Genomic DNA, 23,227 nt, shown 5'->3' with positions numbered 1-23,227 from the left:
CAGCGGATCTGTTGTCGTCCATAAAGTTTTCCTCTTTTCGAAGCGTGGCTTCTGCAGTTATAACGTGGGTCATTTATTTTTTCAATAAAAAGCTTTATTATTTAACGTTTAAAGAAACTCCTCCATCGTAACTACACTTTAATGTTTGACAAATTTATTTTTGATAAAATAAAGAAATAGACTTCATAACATTTTTCCTCAGAACCGCATGAATGAAAAAGTCACATGTTGTTGTTTTGGCCACTTTATTACATGATAACTTAAACAGGCAACAACACACTGAGTAAAAAATCCTGCGTCTGATGAAACGATGATTCAGTGTTATCAGGAAGTTCATCGGTCTTTTAATGTGAAAATCTGACGCCTTCCTGTTTCTGTTACGACTGCGAGCTCTGAGGATTAACAGAAACCAGCTCAGCTTAAAAACTACAAATAAAAAAAACAAACTACAAATAAAGTACACTTGATGAAAAGAAGCGTTCCCCTGAAACGCCATCAGCGCCACGTTTGTTTATTTACACTGTAAACGGATCAAAGCGTCCGCGTCGTGTTTCGGAGTCAAAGTTTCAATAACGACGTCATTTCATCAAAGCAGCTTGAATCGTGTTTAAGCGGCTGAAGCTCGCCGTTTGTGCTTCACACCTGTAAACTTATTGTTCATCAGATTGATTATTGGTGGGTTTCTTATACTCTATTTGGGAGGATTTTCACAATAAAAGCCTGCTGTAGAAGCCCTCTGTGTGACAGGCGTCGAGTTTAAACGCCTCGCTGCAACGGCTTGTTTGAACCCAACCGCCATCTTTCCTCACAATTTCACACCCAACAAACGGCGAGGAGACGCAGAACGCTGTCATATGCCTGAAAAACTTAACGTGCCTCACCGCCATCTCATCCCTCCCCCCATAGTCAGACGCTATTCCTGCCATCTGGCGTCAGACATTTTGTCACGACGAGGCCTGATGGCCGCCGCGTGTGTCCACGATGTCAGCAGCTTCAGGCGCCGGGATGAGAGCGTTTTGTAAAGGGGGAAGCTTGGGAGCCGGCGGCGCGGACGCGTGACAGCGAGCTCTGACAAACAGCTTTTATTTTGGATTTCGGGATTCTTAAAAAAAAAGAAGAAAAAAAGAAAAGCCCGCCACCGTCAGCCAATCAGCTGACTGAAGGACAAGCAGGAAGCAGTGGCATGTCAGCGTGAGGGGCGGCGGCTGCAGGCTGAGCTGAGGTCATCGTGTGATCCAGGCGTGTTCAGTCCAGAGCGGCGTGCAGCAGGGCGCCGGCTCCACCCGCGGTCTTGGACTTCCTCATTTTGACAATGGCGCGCCGCAGGTCGTCCTGATGGATCGGGCGGATGATGTCATCTGGAAGGCTGCGAGAGAGAAACCCGACACTGAAACCTCACCTGAGCGAACCGTCACTGTTATTGATCACCTCAACAGAAACACCTGGACGCCCACCTGTCGTTCTCAGCGTGGACGAAGTCGCGGACACACAGCAGCGCCGCATCACGACACATCTCTCTGAGGTCACTTCCTGAGAAACCCTCTGTTTCCTTGGCGATGTCGCTGAGGCTAATCGATGAGTCTACCTGTGAAGAGAAAACAGATCGGTCGCTGCGAGCTCGAGTCCGTCGACCCGCCCTCCTTCCCATCGGCTTCTTTTCCTTCCTTGTTTCCTTCCTTCTCCCCCTCCTTGCCAACCTTCCTTCAATCTTTATCCGTTTTTCCCTTTCCTCCTTTCCTTTGTTCCTACCTTCCTTATTCCATCCTTTTGTGTCCTTCCCCATTTCCAGTCCATTTCCTACAACCCCATCCTCCTTCCTTCCATCATTTCCTTGCTTCCTTTCCCCTACATGTCTTCCCTTTGCCAAACTTGTTTTGTGTGTTTGTTCTTTTCCTTTTCTCTCATTTCCTGTGCTGACGTCCATTAAACGAGTAAAAGAAGAAGGACTGTCGTAAAGCGCTGCAGAATGATGACAAGGTCACGTGACTCGTGCGCTCACCCTCTCGTTCTCCAGGATCAGCCCGAGGATCTGCTCGCGCTGCCTCACGCTCTGCGGGGACAAACACACCATCAGCACGCCCCCTGCTTTTAAGACTTCTGAGGCTTTTATTTTGAAAGTCACGTACAGGCTGGTTGATGTGGAACCTGGTGGGCATCCTCCGCAGGATGGCAGAGTCCAGGTCCTGGGGGCGATTGGTGGCGCCCATAATGACCACCTGACACAGACACGCACAGTGGCCCCGCCCTCCTCAGGTCATTGTGACACAAACATGTGGAAACATCTTTACTAAAAGGAAACACCCTGTCACCGCTGAGGTCATGTGACAGACAGGTGTGCATACCTGGCAGTGGTGGTCCGTGTCCAGTCCGTCCCACAGACTCATGAACTGGGCCTTCATCATGGCGGTGGCTTCATGATCCGAGCTGGAGCGGCTCCGCAGGAACGAGTCTGCAAACACGCGGGCGGCGAGGTTTTTACTCTCGTTTCTACTTTTTCTATTCTCCAGCTCAGCTTTCACTCTTTGTGTGTGTGTGTGTGTGTGCGTGCGTGTGTGTGTGCGTGCGTGTGTGTGCGTGTGTGCGTGTGTGTGTGTGTGTGTGTGCGTGTGTGTGTGTGCGTGCGTGCGCGCGTGTGTTCGTCACCTATCTCGTCGATGAAGATGATCGCTGGCTGCAGTTTGACAGCCAATGAGAACACAGCGGCAGCGAGTTTCTGGGACTCTCCGTACCATTTGTCCGTCAGTGTGCTCGGCTGCAGGTTGATGAAACGAAACCCCGCCTCTTTTGCCGTTGCCTTAGCGATCAGTGTTTTCCCACATCCCGGAGGTCCGTACAGCAGTACGCCTGTTACAAAGACCATGTTCAGATTTTACCTTCACGTTTCCTTATTTCCTTTCCTTCCTTGCTCCCTTCTGTATAAAGCTTTATTGACGACTCTAAAACAGGACGCAGGTGAATGACCTCTGACCTTTGGGGGGCTGCAGCAGCCTGGATCCCAGGAACAGGTGTCTCTTCTGAACAGGTAGGATGACCGTCTCCTTTAACTCGGTGATGACCTCGTCCAGACCTGCGATGTCCCTCCAGGTGATCTGCATGCAGGGAGAAGGTGTATGTGACATGCCGGTACAGAAACCACACGCGCTTCCCGTTTCCTTGTGGCGCCGCCGTCGGCGGGCAAGCTTTTAGGAGTTTCTAACAGCTTCAGTTTAACAACACGAGGCGTTACCTGCATGCTCAGCGGGTCCACCAGGTGAGCGGCGATGCTCATCTCGTACTCCGACAGCTTCACGTTTTTAACGCCAATCTGACGCATCAGCTTCTCGGCCTGAAAGACACCAAACCAGGAACCAATCAGAGACCGAGCCACCTGTGAAGATCAAACATGCAGCTGCTCGCTTGCTCTTACCTGTTTCTGAGCCTCCACCTTCTGCTTCCTAGTGGGGTCAATGGCGTCCACCATCCACTTGATGGTGAAGTAGGTGACAGCGCCGAATATGGTGAGGCGGAAAAGGAGGCCGATGACCTCGTTCCTGCCCAGAGGACGGGCGATGTTCTCGGCCGGGACCTCCCTCAGCACCATCGTCGCGCTCAGCAGCTCCTGCCACACAAACGAAGAAGTCATCAGCAGGTATGACACCTGAGCGCCAGGTGAACACAAAGACCTCCTGAACTAACGGAGTTTCTCTGAGGAGGAGCAGGAGGAGCTTAAAGTGGCAGGTTTTTAAAGGGGGTTTGGTCCAAACAGCTGCTGGCCTTCAGTCATGATGTGATGTTTGAGGAAAGAATGTTACAGAAATGCTAAACAGCCCAAATTTGAAATGGAGTCTGGTGGATGTGGCCTCCCATCACTCAGGTGGAATAAATGCTCAGGGCTGAGGTTTCGGTGCAGGGACCGTCACTGCCGGCTGGATCATCTTCTCCCGCTGACTCTGTGAGTAGTTAAACTGAAAACCGCTGGATTTTCAGCCTGGTGATCGACCCTGATTAAAGGTCCTGGAAATCAGCCATTTTTCAGAGTCTGGCGGCTCAGAAATACAATTCTCTTAATCAATGATGAAATGTGAACGTTGTTACATCAGGTCACGTCTTGGTTTCTGGCAGCTACAATGGTTTATGAGGTCTGTCTGGTTTTTACGCAGAGGTTACAGAGCAAGCAGCTGCAAAACGGTTTAAAGATGGCGGTGCACATAAATGTTTGCCAGAGTTGTATGACAGCACTGTATTTTTGCTCATGTTGCTGGACTGTTTGTCCAGGACAAACGTCCCTGTGGGACAACAAAGCTCTTTTATCCTTCGTATGGTTTCAATCACGTGGTTGCAAACGGAGGCATAACTGCGCATGACAACAGCTATTCTGTAGTGGACTTATGGGAAAATAAGCTATAACTAACAGCATCGCTGACGTACAGGTGATGCGGTTTAGCTGAGGTTGAACACAGTTCATCCTTCTCTCAGCGCGAGGCTGAAAGCTGACCTCAGGTCATACATATTCATACGTGAGTTATAATCGTCTACACCTGAGCTCAGAGTCAGACCTGCTGCTCTGGAAAACAAACACCTGACGGTCCGGAACTTCCAACTTATCTTTAAAAACCGGACACAGTCTGGACCCCGCGGTGCTCACACGGTAAAACCGAAAGGACTAGCTTTAGCATTAGCTTGACCTTCGAAGCTGCAGGGCCTCACGGAGCGGTTCCGAGCGGATAAAGACACGCGAGTCTCCGTCGAAGAGCACCGGCAGCACCGGCACCTGTAGCAGAGGAGCCGGGCGGAACTGGCTCATCTGTCAGGTAGAATCACGCTCACCTGTCCAGATATTCCTTTGGCTCTTCCTTTGCGGCACGGCAGTGACAGCCGGATGTGGATTCTCGTCGTCTTCTACGTTTTATTTAACTCACGACTCTGCTGCGCCCCCTGCAGGCAAAATCGAAACACGTAGTGACCTAGAATAGAATAAAATAGAATAGAATAATCCTTTAATTGTCCCACAGGGGGAAATGTGGTTGTAAAAGCAGCAAGAAAACACATATACAAACAGAACAGGATATAGAACAGAAACACAAACTTTTTACATATTTCCATCATGGACAAGAGTTATCAATCAATCAATCAATCAATCAATCAATCAATCAATCAATCAATCAATCAAAGCTTTATTCGCCACGTGCAGGTTGCCCTGCAGTAAAATAGGAAATAGTTACCGAAACAGAGTACTGTACAGTTATTAAAGTTAGAGTACAGATAAGTGGCAAACCAAGGCTGGAGTGTGCAAAATGAGCAGGATACCGAAAGATGCTTAAATAGTTAAGAATATTTAGAATAATTAGAAAAGTACAGATTATGTATTGTACCTATTCATTGACAAGTAGACATGTAACATGTAAGTTAGTATATATAAACTGAGAAAAGTAATGTGCAAGTTATAACAGTAGTGTTCGGTTGATTAGTGCAAATTACAGCGCTGATGTAAACATCTATGTTTGTCGTGCGCAGTTTTGATTGTAATAATTGTATTGTAAATAATGAATATGAATTTTTCACATTTTGATTAATAAAAGTTACGCAAACGTGATTAATTCGCAAACAACAAACATAGACAAGAGTTTACAGAAAAAATGTGAATGTGAGAACGCATCTCCGCGCCGACGTCTGTCCACCAGGGGCCGCTGTGGCTCCGCCGAAGCTCTGCTGCCTCCACGAGACGCTTCTGTGGAAAAACGCAACTTTTCAGTTTCAGCAGCATGTTCACGTCGTTTCAGCTCCTTAAAACTGCTGAAACGGACTGAAACTCTGCTGGAACCGGACTCCATCCTCTGCTGGGACGGCATGCTGCATTATGTAACTTCCGGTGGTTGCCAGGTTTCCCGGTCATTACGTATTCCTAGAGTTTTTCTGAATGGGAGGATGGCGGCGTCACAACATGGCAACCAACCATTGCAGCGCAGCTAGCCGCTAACAAGTTAGCATCATCGAGTCAGGAAAAGTGACCCACCGAAATAAAGTGAGCAGCTTTACAAAATAAAAGCAAAGTTCGCGATCTACAGTGAATTATGTAACCCGCACACGTCATTTAATGACGTCTTTTATCAATTTTCTTTTTTTAATACATACATTAAGGTAAACATGACTAAATTATATACGTATAAATGAAATAATTAATTCAAACTACATAAAATGAAAATTAAAGAAAAAACAGTAATCTAATTAAGGATAGAATTAAAAAAATGTATGTATTGATAACATAAAACAAACTGAAATAGCTGTTGATAAATTCTGTACAATAGCAATAATACTAACAACGTTAAATATGTATGAGTATGTTTCAGGAATTTATATTATTATTATTATGATTATTATCACCATAGGTAAATTTGGCAGCATCTCTGTCCCTCTGATGATAAATACATCAGTAAATCTGCTGTTCTGCTGCTGTATGGTGAAAAATTTAATATTTTTTTGAAAGATTCAAAAGTGTTTTAACTATTAACCCACCACTGGGATCGATTCATTAAAAAAACATACTTAAATAACTTGAATAAATGGAACACACAAGTCCTTAAAGTCTTTAGGTTGTACTGTGGACGTAAAATGTGTTTTTTCCATGATAGTGTTTAAATTCATTTGCGGAAACGCTTAAGAAAAAAAAACAAGTCCTTTGAGGTAGGTCATTTATTTTGAAGGCGGGCGGATGTGGACGTCTCTCCTGCTGTAGACTTGACGCATGCGTAACTGTCGTCTAGTCGCTCTGCTCAAAGGCACCGAGGCGGAGAGGGTTTCTCTCCCCTCACCTGCATTCAGGCACGGCGGCTCTCCTGCGCTCATAGGCCGGGAACAGCTCTGCTGGATACGTCCGGAGGACCGGCTCCGCACCGGCCGTCCTTCCGCAGATGGTCTTTGTCTGCAGGCAGGGGATCTGGAAACCCGGGCCCGCTGCGGGAGCGGGGAGGAGGCCTCGGAGCTCCCCTGTTCTGATCCATAAAAGAGCAGCGACAGCCCGGATGCATCTCTACTAGCAGGTCGGCTAGCATCCATCCAGAGCGGGGCTCGGGAGGCAGCGAGCAGGCCGGATAAAGGGACCGATTCGTGCTGCTTCGGGTCGAGGTTTCTACTGGATTTTATTTGGGCTTTATTTTTCTGCGGGTTATTCTTTAAATCTGGAAATCGCGGGACTGGAGGCCGGCTAGCTGCGAGCTAGCTGCCCAGGATTACCAGGGTAACCAGACAGCTGAGGCTCCGCAGTAAAACAGACCGTCTCCCGGTGATCTCTGACCCGCTGACAGACCTCACCGGAGGCCGGGGCGCAGCGATGGCTGCCTTAATCAGAATCCGGGGGATTGTGAGCAGGAACAAAAGGCGGTACCAGGAGGACGGCTTCGACCTGGACCTGACCTGTATCCTTTACCTTTTGTGTGTGTGTGTGTGTGTGTGTGTGTGTGTGTGTGTGTGTGTGTGTGTGTGTGATAGCGCCGTGCAGAAGCCTGTTCAGAAAAGCTGTGATTTAAGGAGGCGGCTCGGTGTGGGGCGTATTGCTGATGAGCAGCCGGACTCAAAAAATCGCACATTTAGAGGCGGGCTCGTGTCTGCTGGCTCGTGCCTGAAGGCTGTTCTCGGTCGGTCTTCATGGTCCAGATGTTCCGCTGGTTTTTTCTGCAGCGACCGTCTTCATGCTGTCCCCTTACACTGACACGTCTGCTAATTAGTCTTAATTTAGCAGATTTTTCAATGCAGTTCGGCGTGAGGTCTGTTGGAGCATCTCCAGGCTGCTCTGATGCATCTGCTGTAGGTCAGAATATCGATTATCGACCAACCTGTGTGTTATTGGTAAAATAACAAACCCAGCACTGAATTAATGAAATCTATCGATCACTACTGATGATTGATTATTCTGTTTGGTCATATTTAGTGGTGTTCGCTTCTCTCCTGTGTTAATAAAGTTTGATTCAGAGGACCTCCTGCAGGGCTGAAGGCACCAATCCACATGCAGCTGATTGAACAGGACTGATTGATCAGAAAGCAAATAGCCACTTATGGTGGAGGGACTGAGGATGATCAGCACAGTGAAAGTCCCGATCAGTTTGATTATTGATCAGAGTAGGGGTGCTTTGTGCCTTTACAGACGCCTGACGTTACATTTTATTCTCTTAGCTGTTTTTATGTCGTTGACCTCTTCAGGTTTCTGACAGTTGATTCATCGCTTTGGCAAACTTCCTGTCAGCTGACTCTGATACCTGACCTGTTACCACCTTCTGAGGTAAACTGATCGATTAGGGAAACTCGACTCGTTTCCGATGATGTGATGGTTTATTCATTTTTAAAGAGGAACTGTTGTGTTTTCGGTCGTATGCGCCGGCCACCTGCTGTTAGACCTTCTGTTTATGAGGGGCAGCCAAACCCAACCCAAAGGTTGTCTTAAAGGGGGAGGAGTCCAGGAGAGAGATCTGACTAATCATGTGATGGTATGAAGCTCTGTGATTGGATGTTTGAGTGCTAGTTTTTGGGGTCCAGCTGTGTTCAGACGTTTGGTCCTGAGCGGCGCTCCATCAGACATTTATCCAAACATCATCGCGATGGGTTTCCCCGCCGAGCGGCTGGAGGGCGTTTACAGGAACAACATCGACGACGTGGTTCGGTAAGATGACCTTTGACCTTCTCTGACCCATGTTTTTAGTGCTCAGCAGCGCCTCCTGTAAACATCGCTGTGAAATCTGATCCCGTACTGAAAAAATGCACAACCCAGTTTTTAAGGTTATTGGGTCACTTCCTGTTAACGGATTAATGATCGCTGCTGCTAGCGAAGGTGGAAATCTTAAAAATTGGATGGACACACAAACGAAAACCACCGAAAGTTTGAAACTGGAGATTTTCTTTGATCCACGCTCAGAAAGAACACAGACTCAGTGATTCCCATATGGAAAAGAAATAGTAAAAACTTATATGATTTACTCATGAACGTGGCCACTTTCTCGTTACTTTCATATATTGTTTTAGGAAGTATCCAAAACATACAAGTTTCATTATATAATTTTTCAAGGGATCTTATATTTGTTTTCACTCTTGTATGCTTTTCATACAAGTTTCACACAAGACAGATACAAACTTTATAAGATTTATATGCATCTTTTCCATATGGGATATTGCTCCACTGAAAACGGATCTCCAGTGAGTCCAGAGCAGGAGCTCCTCAGTAGGCTTCCTGAACCTGGCAAATCAGAAGGAAGTTTGCTTTAAGGTGGGCCACAAAAATGTGAAGTGTACAAGTGAGCGAGCTTCAATCAGCTGAGCAATAATAGAAGATTATTTTATTGATTACAGACGTGCTCGAAATGTGACGTCAGCCTCGTTAAAGCCGCGTCGTGTTCAGACACCAGCAGGGGGCGCTGCGGAGACCACGTGTTGGTTTTTAAAGCTGGTTTGCTCGGCGTAGGATTTCTGGATGAAAGACTTTCACCTCAGCCTCACAGCAAACTCTGCAATAACACTGTAGTGTGATAACGCTGTAATAACACTCCACATGTCATCGTGGAGCTGCCGTGTGAGTAAAGTCGGTCTGTTTTAAAGCTTCTCTAACGGTTTGCCCCGCCTCTCCTCTCAGGTTTTTAGACTCGAAGCACAAGAATCACTATAAGATCTACAACCTGTGAGTACTCAGTCTGCTTTCCTCTGTGATGATGTCTTGAAATGAAAACTTCCTGTTCAGGTCATAAAGCTGAGTTTAGACCAGACTGTTAGGACCGGGGCCCTCAGGAGTCGAGCCTGACGGGCCTTCAGTTCTAAAGTTTTCATTCGCTCACTGATGTGGGAAATGTTCATGTGAGGAGCCCCGCCCACAGGCGTGCCGACTCAGCTCAGCAGGTCCAGGTGTACTGACAGCAGCGCAGGTTTAACAAACAGGATAATACTGTGACGTCAAGCACAGAGAAGTGGGTGAGGGGTTCATTTTAACGTACTCAGGTGAGCGTCTGTCAGGTGGACTCCGCCTCTCACCGCAGCTCCTTACGTCAGCGAGCTAAACATTCCTTCAGAGGTGCCGACAGCTGCCGGCGAGGCGGCCAGTCCTAACATCTGTGTGCCTTTCCACAGATGTGCGGAGCGACATTACGACTCATCAAAGTTCAACTGCCAAGGTGAGCCTGTCCTCTTGTGACCTCTGACCTTTGAGAGGCAGTGTGTTTGTCTGGTGTTGGGTAACGAGCCGTCGCTCTGCTCCTCCTCTCCCAGTCGCTCAGTACCCGTTCGAGGACCACAACCCGCCCCAGCTGGAGCTGATAAAGCCGTTCTGCGAGGACCTGGACAAGTGGCTGAGCGAGGACGAGCAGCACGTCGCCGCCATCCACTGCAAGGCGGGAAAGGGCCGCACCGGCGTGATGATCTGCGCCTACCTGCTGCACCGGGGCAAGTTCCAGGAAGCTCAGGAGGCCCTCGACTTCTACGGGGAGGTCCGCACCCACGACAAGAAGGTAACCTTTCTGTGTTCATGTGGAGCCTTTGCCTCGTGATACGAGGCGCCTTGAGCAGCTGTTGTGATGAATAAGGTTGTAACTGGGCGGTAAACCCTGAGCATGTTCTCCCCGTGTCTGCAGGGGTTCTCTCCGGGTACTCCCACAGTCCAAACACATGCAGCTAGTGGGGTTAGGTTACCTGGCGATTCTAAACGGTCCACAGGTGTGAGTGTGAGTGATTGTCTGTCTCTGTTAGCCCTGCCACAGCCTGGCGGCCCGTCCGGGTGTTCCCAGGGTGCCCCTGCAACCCTGACAGCGTGACAGAATGAATGGATGAATTCTAACTCTGCAGAGGCGGCTGATGAGGATGCTGAAAGACTCTGATATAACCTGACCTCACGATTGATCTGTTGATGTTCAGGGTGTGACCATCCCGAGCCAGCGGCGCTACGTTGTCTACTACAACTTCCTGCTGAAGAACCAGCTGCAGTACAAACCGGTGGCTCTGCTCTTCCACAAGATGCTGTTTGAAACCATCCCCATGTTCACCGGAGGCACCTGCAGTGAGTCTCGAGCAGTAAGTCTGCCGTCGCTTCGAGCGACTTCAGTTGAATTAACGGGTGTCCCTGTGCTCCCCGCAGACCCCCAGTTTGTCGTGTACCAGCTGAAGGTGAAGATCCACACCTCTAACCCCGGCCACACCCGCAGGGAAGACAAACTGATGCTGTTTGAGTTCCCGCAGCCACTTCCTGTCTGTGGAGACATCAAGGTGGAGTTCTTCCACAAGCAGAACAAGGTGCTGAAGAAGGTGAGGAGGTGATGGAGTCCTCTTTGTTGTCCTGAGTGGGGTTCACATGTGGCCTGGTGTAGTTTGTCTGGGCTCACCTCGAAGGGCCGTCTGTGGTCAGTGCTGAGTCTTGTGCAGACCCTGTGTCTGAGCAGGACTGAATATTTCCTCACAGTCAAAGGTCAAAGGTCAGCCTTGGTTATTCAGTGCCAAACTCAAACTAGTCTTTACTGTAGATGTTCAGCATCAGTTTTAGGAGCACAGGTTTTTCTCCGGGGACCAGAGGAGGTGGAACACGGACACGTGTCCACGATGGCAGAGCGCACGGCCGGCCTGGTTTCCTCACTGCTTTTTCTCATTGTAGGAGAAGATGTTCCATTTCTGGATCAACACCTTCTTCATCCCAGGTCCGGAGGAAGTCCCAGAGAGGATGGAGAACGGCAGCGCGGGGACACCCAGAGAGCTGTTTGACAGGACGCCGCAGACCCCGATGACGCCGGGAAGCGAAACCAACGACAGAGACTACCTGGTCCTCACGCTGACCAAGAACGACCTGGACAAGGCCAACAAGGACAAGGCCAACAGGAACTTCTCCCCGAACTTCAAGGTAAGCTGCTGAGCAGCGACGCCGCTGACGGCGATGGCGCTGAGTAAATATCCTGCTTGTTTTGTTCTTTAAGAAAAAGACTCGTTAAGTTGACGAGCCGCATAAACCCAGCTGTAATGACCAGGAAGATGATTTCTGCTGTGCTAGCGTGTAAACTCGTTAGAAGCACAGAGAGCGATGAGCGGCAGAGCGCCGCTGCCCGCCATCTGTAGTTTAAAAGCGTTAGCAGCAGGCAGGTGACCTCCAGACTGACGGTCTGCTTCTTCTTCTGCTTCAGGTGAAACTGTTCTTCACCAAGACGGTAGAAGAAGGAGCCAACTGTGACGCGAGCAGCACGTCCTCGATGACGCCAGACGCCAGCGACAACGAACCGGATCACTACCGCTACTCGGACACGACGGACTCGGACCCTGAGAACGAGGGGTTTGAAGACGAAGACCACAATCAGATCACAAAAGTCTGACACACACGCACTCTCTCTAATACGCAAACATACAGCTATATACGTGTATATATATCTCCAGTATGTATGTATGTATGTATACACTCGTGAACCCAGACGAAGACTAGCGGGCGGTTAGCTAACGGGGAGTATCGCCGGCGGACCGCAGCTGATCAGTGGGACTCTGATCAGAAAACTTTCGCCATCCCCACCCCCCAAACTTCTACACAGCTGGACAATCACATGACATGGATTTGTAAGCATGTGGGCGGGGCCAGGCGAGTGGACAGTGTGACGCAGGAAATCACAGTTTAAAGGAGTAAAACTTGAATCTAGACAAACGGAAAGACGAGTAGACTTCTTTAGTGACCACGCCGCGGCGTCTGTGGGACGAAGCCCCTCCCGACCAGCTTTGTTTCGTGCTGAGCGGTCTGGACTCTGTCTTCATCTCTGCTCTCTTCAGGCTTTCTCAGTGTTGACGCTTCTCTCTGTGTGCTGAAAACTCAAATTCAGGTCGAGCGTGGACCCACGTGGAGCTTTGAAGGCCAGTTCCTGTGCTTCACCTGAATCTGAGACGTGGATCACTGCGGGACAACCAAACTAATTTACCTGACTCAAAATGTGAAACCACGATGCTGATGATGGCAGACGGTCATGTGATGAACCTGGCAAAATATCAGCATTGGGTGAGGCGAATCTGTTCTTGTAAAAAGAGATGCTGATTTAAAAAGGTCGAACCCCCGGGTCACCGTGACCGCATTTATTTATTCTCCCAAATACTTCAAACACCTTCAACTGGAAACTCCTGATCCAGTTTGCAGCAGCCTGTTTAATCCAGTCTAAATTGGGTTGGGCTGTAGGTCTGAACTTTTCTCCCCGAGCCTTGTTTGGACCGGCCGGACGGGTCCCGTCGCTGATCTGGACCCAGTTTGGGACCAAGCACAAAGAGAAGCGACAACCTGCTGTTGAATGTCACAGTGAAGATGAGAAACGTTATTATTCACAATCCTCTGCAGCTCCGTCAATCATCTGCTGAAGGATGCTCTGAGTGCGTGAACACCTGCTTCACTGCTTCTCTGTCTGTCCTCAGTTTTGCACAGAAGGACTGTTCAGTCTTTCAATCAGCTCCTACACTTCAAAGAACCTTGTTTTTGTTGTACTCTGAAATATATCAATCATTAAGCTAAACGACAAATGAGCTACTGCACAGTATAACCATTCCTGCAGCGATCTGCTTTAAGCTACACACCTATATAGGCTAGCCCCCAGCACAGACTGAAGCAGAAATCTTTGACTCCAGAGCGCTGGCTTTCGCTGTGTCTGGCATGCACTTTATGAAGGACACTCGAGTGAATCTTGACGGCCTTGTAAATATTTCCAGGCGCGCTCCGTCTGTGCAGGAGATCTGATTCGGCTCGTGTTGCGCTGTAGTCCTCATGAAGCTGCCGTTTGTGAGCTTTGGCTTTCTGCAGCCGGAGTCCGCAGCGTGGCAGTGCCATCATTACAACGTCGTGGATTTCTTTTTAGTAAAACTACTCTAAGCTAAAGGTCTGCCAGGTCCATTTGGAGCATCTTTTGAATGGACACTGGGACCTCGTCGGGGTCATGAGGATTTTGGGATCACTGCCCAAAAAACAGGTGGAACGCTGTGCTGACCGAGCGGCGCCATCACGATGGTCAGCCTCTGTGTGTCTCTGGTTTCTGATCTTTCAGAATGGTAACGCTCTAGAATTATTACTCTGTCCATAGACTATTAATCGTTTTTACTCACTACTACTTCTTGGAGATGTTTAAGCACTTATATTCTTGCAAATTGTACCTTTAACACCAGGGACGATGGCTGGAGAGTCACGTTGGCATCACAGCAGGTTTGAGACTTGTTTCAAACTGACAGAATGAGTATTAGAGATGTTTCAGCTACTGGAGGTTTGGCTTTGCCATGCAACATATGTAAAGTTAAAGCGGGCTCTTGGACGACTGTTTTGACCATTAAGCTTCTTCTTGCACATCCACCGTTCTGCATAAAGATATTACATGTACAGTATAATAAGGCCTAATGCAGTGACCATAAACACCGTCTGACTTCAGCCAGTCACACCGTATAAAAGTCTGTCCGATGGTCCGGAGCATCTACAGGGTCATCTGCGTCCTGGTCGGGCACAGGTAGAAGTTTTAGTCCTGATGCCTGATTTCCGTCCTCACATTTGGTGCTAAAAGCTATCGTGGACCCTGCTATGACTGATAGTTCATCGTGGGTGTGGTATCTGGGTCTCTGTTGTTGAACCTGTGGGTCTTGGCAGGTCTGGTCACACAGGATGCACCATGAGGATCTAAAACACAAACTCCAAAGTTGTAGTGCCGATGCCTTCAGTAAAAAAACCTCCCATCTTGATCTCCAGATGTGTTTAACGTCAAAGAGCTGGTGACCTGTAATGAAGGCAGAGGCATCAGTAATGATGATTTCACTCATGTTCAGTTGCAATCAGGATAAATAAGATGCTGAACCTTGAGCTTGACCCCAAAAGGAGAAGATCTGAAGGTGTGTTTGACCCTCAGATCTTTGGGAGCTCGCCCGTTCTTGCCATCCAAGGTTGAACATGTTTGCAGAGCTCTTGGTGATGGTGATGATGATGCTGAAGCAACTGCCAACTGTTCCTTTGTGCTCTCTCTTATGACCGATCTAATGCCTCCTCATCAGTGCCAAGGGTTTTTAGGTTAGATTGACATTTAGCCAAACAAACGGCATCCTGTGTGAGCACGTCTAACGCCGTGGCCTGGTGCTACTGACAGCCAGTGCATGCAGCTTGTTGAGCGAGCCCAGGACTGGTCGTCCATCTGTGGTGCTCTCTACCAGCAGCGTGCGTGTTCGTCCACTCCTGATCTCTAATGCCCAGCAGCTGTGTCGTCAGCGTGGCCATACAGCCACTGGGATTTTTACAGCAGCATTTCCTGTCTCGAGTCCTGTTAGGTGCTATCAGACCTGGCCTCACGTCCTGTCACTGACCCGTTCAGCAGTGACCAGGGTGTAGTGTAGACCTGTACCAGAGTCCAAGGTTTGACTCCATTCAGGTGGATTTGTTCTTAACACCCACAGTTTTACTGAAGCGCAGTCACTCGATGAGGTTTGGGGCAGGTCGTGGTCGAGTCCAGAACGATGGGTAGAAGCTGCGTTTTGACTCTTTGTGGTTCTCCAAATGATTTTCCAGCAGACCTCACCGCTTTACCCAAAGGGAAGCTTGCAGAGATCCAGAGATGGGTCCGAACGTGGAAGACTGAGTGCTGTAGTATTTCATGTTGGTAATATTCTCCACTGCTGAGCAGGTTCAGGTGTTTGAGGCCAGGCAGGTGCTGTCCACGTCTCTGACTGTTCAAGGTGCTCAGTGTCTTTTCATTGTTGGTTGTATACAAACCTCCGTTCAGCTCTTCTCCTCACCTGGAGTTTCATAGAAAGTGGTCACCTGTTAACAGAGCTGGGGTCAAACTCCTCCCCGATTCTGACATCATCAGGGATTCTGCGGCAACTCTGTGTGAAGGAACCTCGAATTTTGCCTTTTAATGCACCGCGCCTGCCTCTTTCCCACTGCTGTGGTGCTGAAACAGCGGCCCCACCAGAGAGCCTGCTGCTCCTGAAGTTAGGACCCGTGCCGTCAAACGCTACGGGAGGGCCTACCGCAAGAAATTCATCCAGTGATTGGCAGACTCTGGGTGGGGTGCTTTTCGCGCAGACATTAGCCCAACATCTGCTAACGATTCTCAGATCTGTGTGCTGGGTCTGACACCAGTGGAAAAGCGGTCATTGTGACAAGCTCCGGTACTTCCTGCTTCCTCAGACGTCCTGTTTCTGTCCCCGACCACACAGTGCTTCAGCTCTGCTGTTTGCGTCTCTTCACCAAACCTGCCACGATGAAGCTCGGACGCCTTTGTGTTCCTAATTGTTGAGTTTGGGTCCGTTTGTAATTACAGTCTGTGTTCACACTCTGTTTGTTTTTCGCCGTAAGGTTAAGGTGTCACCGTTTCTCTGTGCAACAGTCTGTAGATAGATGCTCTATTGATCCCACAAGGGAACTGGGACCCATCAAGACATGTGGCATAGTCTGCTCGTGTTATCCTCACGGAGAACCTCGTTAGAATAACGGATTCTGCATTTCACAAACCAGCGTCAGTGTTTCAGCCTCCTTTCATTCAAGTAAATCGGATGGATGTCATATGACCACACCTTCAGTAGTTTCAGACGTTTCCTCTGAGTTGTGTACCCAAACCATGTCTGTTGGTCCAGTCAGAGAAAGAACAACAGAAACTCGTCCAGATCAGGCTGTTTAGCCATCTGTTCTGCTTTTGTCTTATTACTCTGCTTTCCTGATGAGCTGATGTCAGCTGTTCCCCAGATCTGAGTCCTGAACATAAAACAACACATCATTGGCGTAGAGTGTATCTCCTCTCGCTCCTGTTCAGTCTAAACATGGCCAAAGCTTCAAACGTTAACCTGCAGGCCAACTACAGAAACTAGAGCCCCGGGTGCTGCCCCTCAGCAGGCTTCCAGAAGACGGCGAGCGTGATTTCAGGGAGACGGTTTGTTCCAAACAGAAGATGCTGGCCAGGCTTTAGTGGACCAAGCTTTGACTGGTCAGTCCACCGGGTGTGGTGAAATACGTTTTAACTGAGGTTTAATAAATAAATAAATGTGGGCCCATGTCTTCCTGGCCTCCTGTTAACACTTGATGGCTGTTTCAACACATCCAGAATTATTTGCTGTCATTAACGGGCAGCTCCCTCTTTGCCTTTAAATCTATATTTCACAGATGTGTGGTGTCATCACTAAGCCCCACCTCCTGCTGTTGAGTAACTCGGTAACAAAATAAACACGAGCACCTTAAATCCGTTAAAGCTGACGACGTGTCTTGGCGCATTTGACCAGTGAAAACTAAAAGGAACGCGGGACGCTACGCAGCTGCTCAGCTTGTTTTCACGGCGACAAAAACAGCCATTAACGTTAGCTTAAACGAGGTCGCTAGCACAATGCTAACAATAACTTTCCTTCTGCTTTGCTGTTTAAGGACGGCCCCTTTTTGGGGCGGGGTTTGTGGTCTCGATCAGATGTGGTTTTGTACCCGACTCCGAGCCTCGTGTCACACGTCAGCTGCACACAGGTGTTCATTTTAGTTTCCAATCAACAAACAAAAAATGCCACCTGACTACAAACTATATCACCATGGCAACATGTTAATCTGACCCCCCCTCTTTTATTCCTCCTCTCTTTGTTTTATAAAGAAATAAAAACACTGTAAAGGTGAATAAACTATTTATAAACAGCTGCTCATTGTTTGATTTTTGTTTGCTTGGTTTTAGAACTACGACTCCCATAATGCTTCAGGTGTCTGTCAGTACGAAAAAGAATTTCTCTTAAGGTCCATTTGCTCTGTTATCAAGTGCTCAGTGCGCTGCTTTAAGGGAAGAAAATGGCTTTGGGGCATTTTGTTGAATAAACTCTTGGTGAACTCATGTTTTAAATGGCCTGTATTTGTATAGCGCTCTACTTAGTCCCAAAGCACTTTATACTACACCCACACATTCACACACTGGTGATGGCAGCTACGTTGTAGCCACGGCCGCCCTGGGGCGACCTGACAGAGGCGAGGCTGCCGGGCCCTCTGACCACCACCGGTAGGTAACAGGTGAAGTGTCTTGCCCAAGGACACAACGACCGAGACTGTCGGAGCCGGGGCTCGAACTGCCAACTCTTGAGCCACGATCGATCAGTTCTAAAGCTGCGTTGGGTGTTTCAGGAGGCTGAGGCAGACGTGACTGACCGCACTGTTTAACTCGTCACCAGCCACAGCTGCCACACCCACAGCTGTGGTAGTGCTCTTTATTGTTCCTGAGTTTGACAATGTAATGTGATTACTTACAGACATTCAGCTGGATGTTCTGATTAACTCTGACTCGGCTCAGAGTTAAAAATAAGAATTCACTTTTTGTCCAGTAAATAATTAATGGGCTGATTCTGATACAGTGTTTCAACACGCCTCATTCATAGAAACGCCCACGGTTCACACTGATGGATGGAGGACACTGCAGACGGGAATCGAACCACCAACTCCCACCTTAGTAGACGACGCGCTGTGCCAGCCGTGAACAACCATCATCGTCTTCTTCTCTGACAAACTCGTTTATGCTCCGCTGCTGCACAGACTCGCGCACACAGGAGCGCCTCAGCTCAATCCTGCGTGTGCGCGCACGTGCACGATCGACCGGTGACTTGGCAGAAATGATAATGGCTCGCTTGCCCCACCGTGCAGTGCAGCAGGGAGCGGGGAGGAGAAATGAGGTCACACGCGCTCAGTGTGCCTCGTGGGCAGCGAGCCATCACTGATTCTGTCTCATCTGCTGCTATAAAAAGATCAAAGGAGGCGCAGAGCAGCGGAGACGCTCAGGCAGCAGCTCCACCAGCTGGACTGCACCCACCACGCCTCCACCTCAGACAACCGGCCGGTCACCTGACGCCTTAAGGTGTGGCAGATTTCACATCAGACACTTCAACCCTCATTCCACGGAGGGTGCAAGCTTCCACCCACGCTCAGCTCCACCCACACTCGCTTTGTTTTGACCCAAACAGCTCAGCTCATAAAACAGCTTCAGCTGTCAGTCACCTCCACACCACACGGCCAAAACCCACAGAAGGTCTGAGGCGTTCAAAGACCTGCACAAACCGGAGGTGGGCCCAAACACACCCGCCCTCCTCGACTCGTTCTGACCCAACAGGAGACTAAATATCAACAGCGTTTCCATGAGCGTATCTCAGTGCTGCTTTTAAACACCTGCCACTGATAAACTGGTCCAATCCCAGTTACAGGACAGGGGTAACTGGGAGTTCTCCAAGGCTCCATCCGGGGGCACCTGTTATTTCCCAGTGGAGGTCAGTGATTAACGAGTGTAATGTAAGAAAAAAGAATTTGAAGCTGAAAATGGTTTTAACAAACTTTTTACTAACGTTAGTGAACGCAGCACAAGCTCACACATCTGCAGTTCATTGATCGACAAAAGAAACATTGTGATTGATCAGTTTAATGATTGATCAGGCAAATTTGGCCTTCAGCACTCTGAGCATGCTCAGTGCGGACTCCACGCAGCCATCAAAGTTGGAGTGGGTGAAGGCGTCGCCGCCGCAGACAAGCAGCGGCTCGTCCAGGATGGTCATGTGACCCGGACAGTCAGGCACTGAGGTCTGGACCTGCAAGAGAGAGGGGGAGGGGCCATGAGTCAATCGCCGCATTGGGGGAGGAGTTCAGGTTACAACAAACAGATGACTCACCTGTGAGTACCGCCACTTCTGACACTTGATGCTGATTGGTTGAGGCAGGCCAGGAAGCAGCCTGTGCAGCTCCCGCAAGATGACTGGCTGGACATCCTCCTTGTCTCGCTCCAGGTGTTCCAGGCCAAACGGGACGCCGGTATGTACGACGAGGGAGGGGCCGCGGCCCGGAGCGTCTGAGCAGGTGGACAAAAGCAGTGAGCGAGATACAGGTGAGAGGAACATACAGGGGAGCAGACAGACGACGGACACACCTGCGCCGCGCTTCTTGGAGTCCACAGCGACGTAGCGGATGCAGCTGCTGTTCGTGACGTACTTCGCGCCCCAGGGAACTTTCACGACGGCGTCGGGGGAGAAGAAGAGTGCGAGGGCGAAGCGGGACGAGTAGACAACGCCCTCCAGCTGCTGCCTCTGCTGGACAGACAGCACTGACAGACAAGGAGACATGGGCCAATCAGCAGGAAGCCCCACCCCCGAATCACCACAGAAGAACTCACCTGTGTGTGTGTGTGTGTGTGTGTGTGTGTGTGTGTGCATGTGTGTGTGCGTGTGTGTGTGCGTCACTCCAGACAAACATGAAAAGTCTGCTGCTGTTTCATTCTTGGCTTAGAGCTCAGAGACAGAAACAGGCGGCTGCCTCTCTCTCACTCACACACACACACACACACACACACACACACACACACACACACACACACACACACACACACACACACACACAGGTTATTATTAGATGTATGTGTGTGTGTCAGCGCAGAGGAAATGGGCGCTGTCTGCTCTCAGCCAATCAGAGAAGCTGAAGGTGACATCACCATCTAGAAAGCCACATGTGGAGCTGCTGCTGTTCTGCAGCAAGTGCGCGCACACACATGCTTGTATTTCTGTCTTTGTGAGGACAGTAGTCACTACCAAGGACCACACACACACACACCCACACACAGCGGTGTAGTGTTGTGAAGAATCTATCAGCCAATCAGAGCTCTGGAAAATTACTTAACATCAGAGTGTGCTGATCGTGTATGTGTGTGTGTGTAAACTGTGGGAGCAGGAAGCAGTCAGCACCTCTTCAAAATAAGAGTCCAGTGTTTGCGCTGCTCTGAGGTCAGCGGCTGGACTGGAAGGATCGTCCCGTCTGCCCAGGTCGACCTTTGTGATCAGAACCTCAGAGTTATTGATCACAGCGATGAACATGGGTCGTGTCTAACAGCTGGATCTTCTCCCTGCAGCTGTTGCTGCCCCCGTGTGGCGGAATGGTGTTACTGACTGAGACGCCACACCTCAGATCTCACATTCGTGTCAGTGTCGATGAAGTCTGAGACCCGTGTTTCACAAGACGTCATTTTTTTACCTCATAAAACATACACCGAGTGTGTGTGTTTCCTTGTGTGTTCTGGCCGTCTTACATTGTCCCAGGTCTCCCTGCAGCTGCAGGATCTGAGGGACCGGCATCGTCAGGACGACGGCGTCAAACGTCTCACTGGCTCCTGCCTTCCTCTCGACCTCCCACGATGCACCACGGCGATACAGGCCGGTCACGTGATGCTCAAGGAACAAATCGGCTCCTGACACACAGACGAAGACTCAATAAAGTTTAATTCCAACTGAATCAGAGTCAGCCTGTGCGTTTCAGGTGAATCTGATTGGACAGTTGACCAACAGGTGGACGTTTACCTGACTGTGACAGGAAGTGCTTGACGATGCTGCTCGTGCCCAGTGGCGTCACGTAGTTCTCGGTGCCCTCGTGGTCCTTCAGACCTTCGATGGGACAGTTGAGGGGCTGCAGGAGGCCCACAGAGAGGAGCTCCGAGTAAAACCTGCACACGCACACGCACGGTCAGCCTGCCTGAAGCCCCAGCTACAGAGGCGTACTGGCCCTTTAAGGCAACAGGTGTGCGTTACCTGTGGTGGGTGCGAGCGTAGGCGGGCGTGGCTGAGATGTACTGCGCTCCCAGATCAGCCGATTGAGACGAGGCGTCGGGAGCGTGGCTGGTGGACATCCTGCCGCCTGCACACAGACTCCCACTGTTCCACACATTTTACTCTCTCAAACCAACCAGCCACTTTATTAACTGCTCGTTAACACAAATGACTAATCAGCCAATCACGTGGTAGCAGCTCAGTGCACGCAGACAAAGCTTTTATTGAACATAAAAAAGTGTAGGTGTAACTATCTGCAATATTAAAGATGAATATATAAAGAACAAAAATACGCAAAACAGAAGGAGAAAGAAAAGGAAATGAATTCATAGGCTGATCCATTCTGAACATTATCCCGTCACACCTGTGTTCTATAGTGGCTGCAGACAGCTTTACTCACCTGTGACTCTGGAGCTCTGAGAAAGTGTTTACGGTTTGTAAAGCAGTTGGAATTTAGTGTTTTTTAAAGTAAAGCGGGGTCATCAGCCAGTGTGTTTATTATTCAGGGATACCCCGTGACATGAATCCCGTCTGTAGGCGAATATGATGGCAGACAGTTCACGACTGAAGCTGAGCATCAGGAAACGTCTCCAAACCAAAGTCAGTCGCAGGTGGGTTTATGATGTTCAACACAATCAAATTACACAAAACCTGATTATGGGGGACAGCTCTCTTTTTAATCTGGCAGCTGGAATTTCATCATCTGTTCAAACTGAGCCTCAGGATGATGAAGATGATGTACAGGAAGAATCACAGGGGGTCTGACCTGGCACCAGTGTACCTAATGAAATGTCAGGTGAGTGTAAACAGATGCTGGTGGAAGCTCCTGTCTCTGTTACAGGTGAGGGTGTCTGTGGGAATGACAGCTACCTGCTCACCAGAACCTCTCGCCATAAGAACAGTTTCTTCCCCTCTGCTGTTGGACTCATGAACATAACCATATGACTGTTCCCACCACTAACACATGACCCTACGCTGTGTTCACATGTTTGCACTGATCACCACCTGCACTCATGTATATATTTATCTACTTAGCACTTTTAATTCTTATTTTTATGTCTATTTAAGCGTTATATGACGGTATGTTTGCACTAAGTACCGCAGCAATTTCCTAATGTTGTAAACCTGCTCAACATTTGGCAATAAAACCTTTCTGATTCTGCTATATACACTGACGTCATTCGCCCTCAGCAGGTGATCACAGCCGAGCCGAGTTACAGAGGAGGCTCCTCTGGTACACAAACGCGTCACTAATGTTCTGCGGCGTGTCCGTGTTCCCATCACGGCACCGGAAACGGAAACTGTGCAGTTTTATGAGCGGACTTCTGTCTGTCTCACCTGCGCCCCTCGCTTTGTCCCACACCACAATCCGAACCGTGCTCTGCAGCTCTCTCCTCAGCAGACATGCGCACAAGCTGCCCGTCAGGCCCGCACCCACGATCAGAACCCGGGACATGTTAGCGCGGGAACCGAGCCAGGCTAAACCTGCAGAGACCGGGTCCGAACGAGTTACGAAACCGACACACAGAAGGACGAACAAAAACTTTCCCGGGGTCAAACGGAAACAACTGCTGCACATCCGGATAGAATTTCAAAATAATCACAGAAAACGTTTAAAGCGTTTCTGCATCTACGTGACATAAAATACGACAAACGGTGTATTAAAGGTTCACATGAAATAAAATCCTTACAGTCCATAACACTGTTCATGGTTTAATTAAAATAA

The 23,227-nt window shown here is 49.1% G+C and overlaps 3 protein-coding genes across 5 annotated transcripts; 1 reads left to right on the top strand and 2 right to left on the bottom strand.

Moving 5' to 3' along the window:
- Window positions 1–137: 137 nt before the first annotated feature.
- On the bottom strand, window positions 138–4,954 carry atad1b (ATPase family AAA domain containing 1b). The gene is made up of 10 exons (XM_085285562.1): window positions 4,807–4,954; window positions 3,407–3,598; window positions 3,227–3,325; window positions 2,969–3,089; window positions 2,644–2,844; window positions 2,343–2,449; window positions 2,127–2,216; window positions 2,000–2,050; window positions 1,455–1,585; window positions 138–1,366 (listed from the first exon to the last, which is right to left on the bottom strand). Exons 2-10 carry the CDS (start codon window positions 3,578–3,580, stop codon window positions 1,246–1,248), a joined length of 1,095 nt encoding a protein of 364 aa, XP_085141688.1. The 5' UTR covers window positions 3,581–3,598; window positions 4,807–4,954; the 3' UTR covers window positions 138–1,245.
- Window positions 4,955–6,606: 1,652 nt separating this feature from the next.
- Window positions 6,607–17,774, top strand: ptenb (phosphatase and tensin homolog B). Of its 2 annotated transcripts, XM_085285560.1 has the most exons (9): window positions 6,632–7,391; window positions 8,545–8,629; window positions 9,593–9,637; window positions 10,081–10,124; window positions 10,219–10,457; window positions 10,861–11,002; window positions 11,081–11,247; window positions 11,591–11,833; window positions 12,111–17,774. In XM_085285560.1, exons 1-9 carry the CDS (start codon window positions 7,307–7,309, stop codon window positions 12,294–12,296), a joined length of 1,236 nt encoding a protein of 411 aa, XP_085141686.1. In that variant the 5' UTR covers window positions 6,632–7,306; the 3' UTR covers window positions 12,297–17,774. The 2 variants fall into 2 exon arrangements, with proteins under 2 accessions (XP_085141685.1, XP_085141686.1); XM_085285559.1 differs by having other exon boundaries at window positions 6,607–7,391; window positions 10,861–11,247.
- A 1,464-nt stretch (window positions 17,775–19,238) lies between these two features.
- Window positions 19,239–23,067, bottom strand: rnls (renalase, FAD-dependent amine oxidase). Of its 2 annotated transcripts, none has more exons than XM_085285555.1 (7): window positions 22,840–23,067; window positions 21,484–21,589; window positions 21,256–21,398; window positions 20,988–21,146; window positions 19,839–20,012; window positions 19,585–19,760; window positions 19,239–19,503 (listed from the first exon to the last, which is right to left on the bottom strand). In XM_085285555.1, exons 1-7 carry the CDS (start codon window positions 22,955–22,957, stop codon window positions 19,348–19,350), a joined length of 1,032 nt encoding a protein of 343 aa, XP_085141681.1. In that variant the 5' UTR covers window positions 22,958–23,067; the 3' UTR covers window positions 19,239–19,347. The 2 variants fall into 2 exon arrangements, with proteins under 2 accessions (XP_085141681.1, XP_085141682.1); XM_085285556.1 differs by having other exon boundaries at window positions 21,484–21,606; window positions 22,840–23,049.
- Window positions 23,068–23,227: the final 160 nt, after the last annotated feature.

Source organism: Mchenga conophoros, linkage group LG8 (genome assembly GCF_057382185.1).
Source record: "Mchenga conophoros isolate Kocher_MC1m ecotype Shallow Benthic linkage group LG8, M_conophoros_male_GT1.1, whole genome shotgun sequence".
Classification (NCBI taxonomy): Eukaryota; Metazoa; Chordata; class Actinopteri; order Cichliformes; family Cichlidae; genus Mchenga; species Mchenga conophoros.
Note: the sequence above shows the minus strand (reverse complement) of the source record. Positions and strands in the feature narration are given on the sequence as shown.

Excerpts from the sequence above, each read along its gene's own strand:
- atad1b (XM_085285562.1), bottom strand. The coding sequence starts at position 3,580 with ATGGTGCTGAGGGAGGTCCCGGCCGAGAACATCGCCCGTCCTCTGGGC. Across the intron at positions 3,090-3,226 it reads TGGACCCGCTGAGCATGCAG|ATCACCTGGAGGGACATCGC; the intron begins GTAACGCCTCGT and ends CCCTGCATGCAG. Across the intron at positions 2,845-2,968 it reads GCTGCTGCAGCCCCCCAAAG|GCGTACTGCTGTACGGACCT; the intron begins GTCAGAGGTCAT and ends TCTTTGTAACAG.
- ptenb (XM_085285559.1), top strand. The coding sequence starts at position 7,307 with ATGGCTGCCTTAATCAGAATCCGGGGGATTGTGAGCAGGAACAAAAGG. Across the intron at positions 7,392-8,544 it reads CTTCGACCTGGACCTGACCT|ACATTTATCCAAACATCATC; the intron begins GTATCCTTTACC and ends GCGCTCCATCAG. Across the intron at positions 9,638-10,080 it reads CACTATAAGATCTACAACCT|ATGTGCGGAGCGACATTACG; the intron begins GTGAGTACTCAG and ends GCCTTTCCACAG.
- rnls (XM_085285555.1), bottom strand. The coding sequence starts at position 22,957 with ATGTCCCGGGTTCTGATCGTGGGTGCGGGCCTGACGGGCAGCTTGTGC. Across the intron at positions 21,147-21,255 it reads GCACTTCCTGTCACAGTCAG|GAGCCGATTTGTTCCTTGAG; the intron begins GTAAACGTCCAC and ends TCTGTGTGTCAG. Across the intron at positions 20,013-20,987 it reads GCAGGGAGACCTGGGACAAT|TGCTGTCTGTCCAGCAGAGG; the intron begins GTAAGACGGCCA and ends CTTGTCTGTCAG.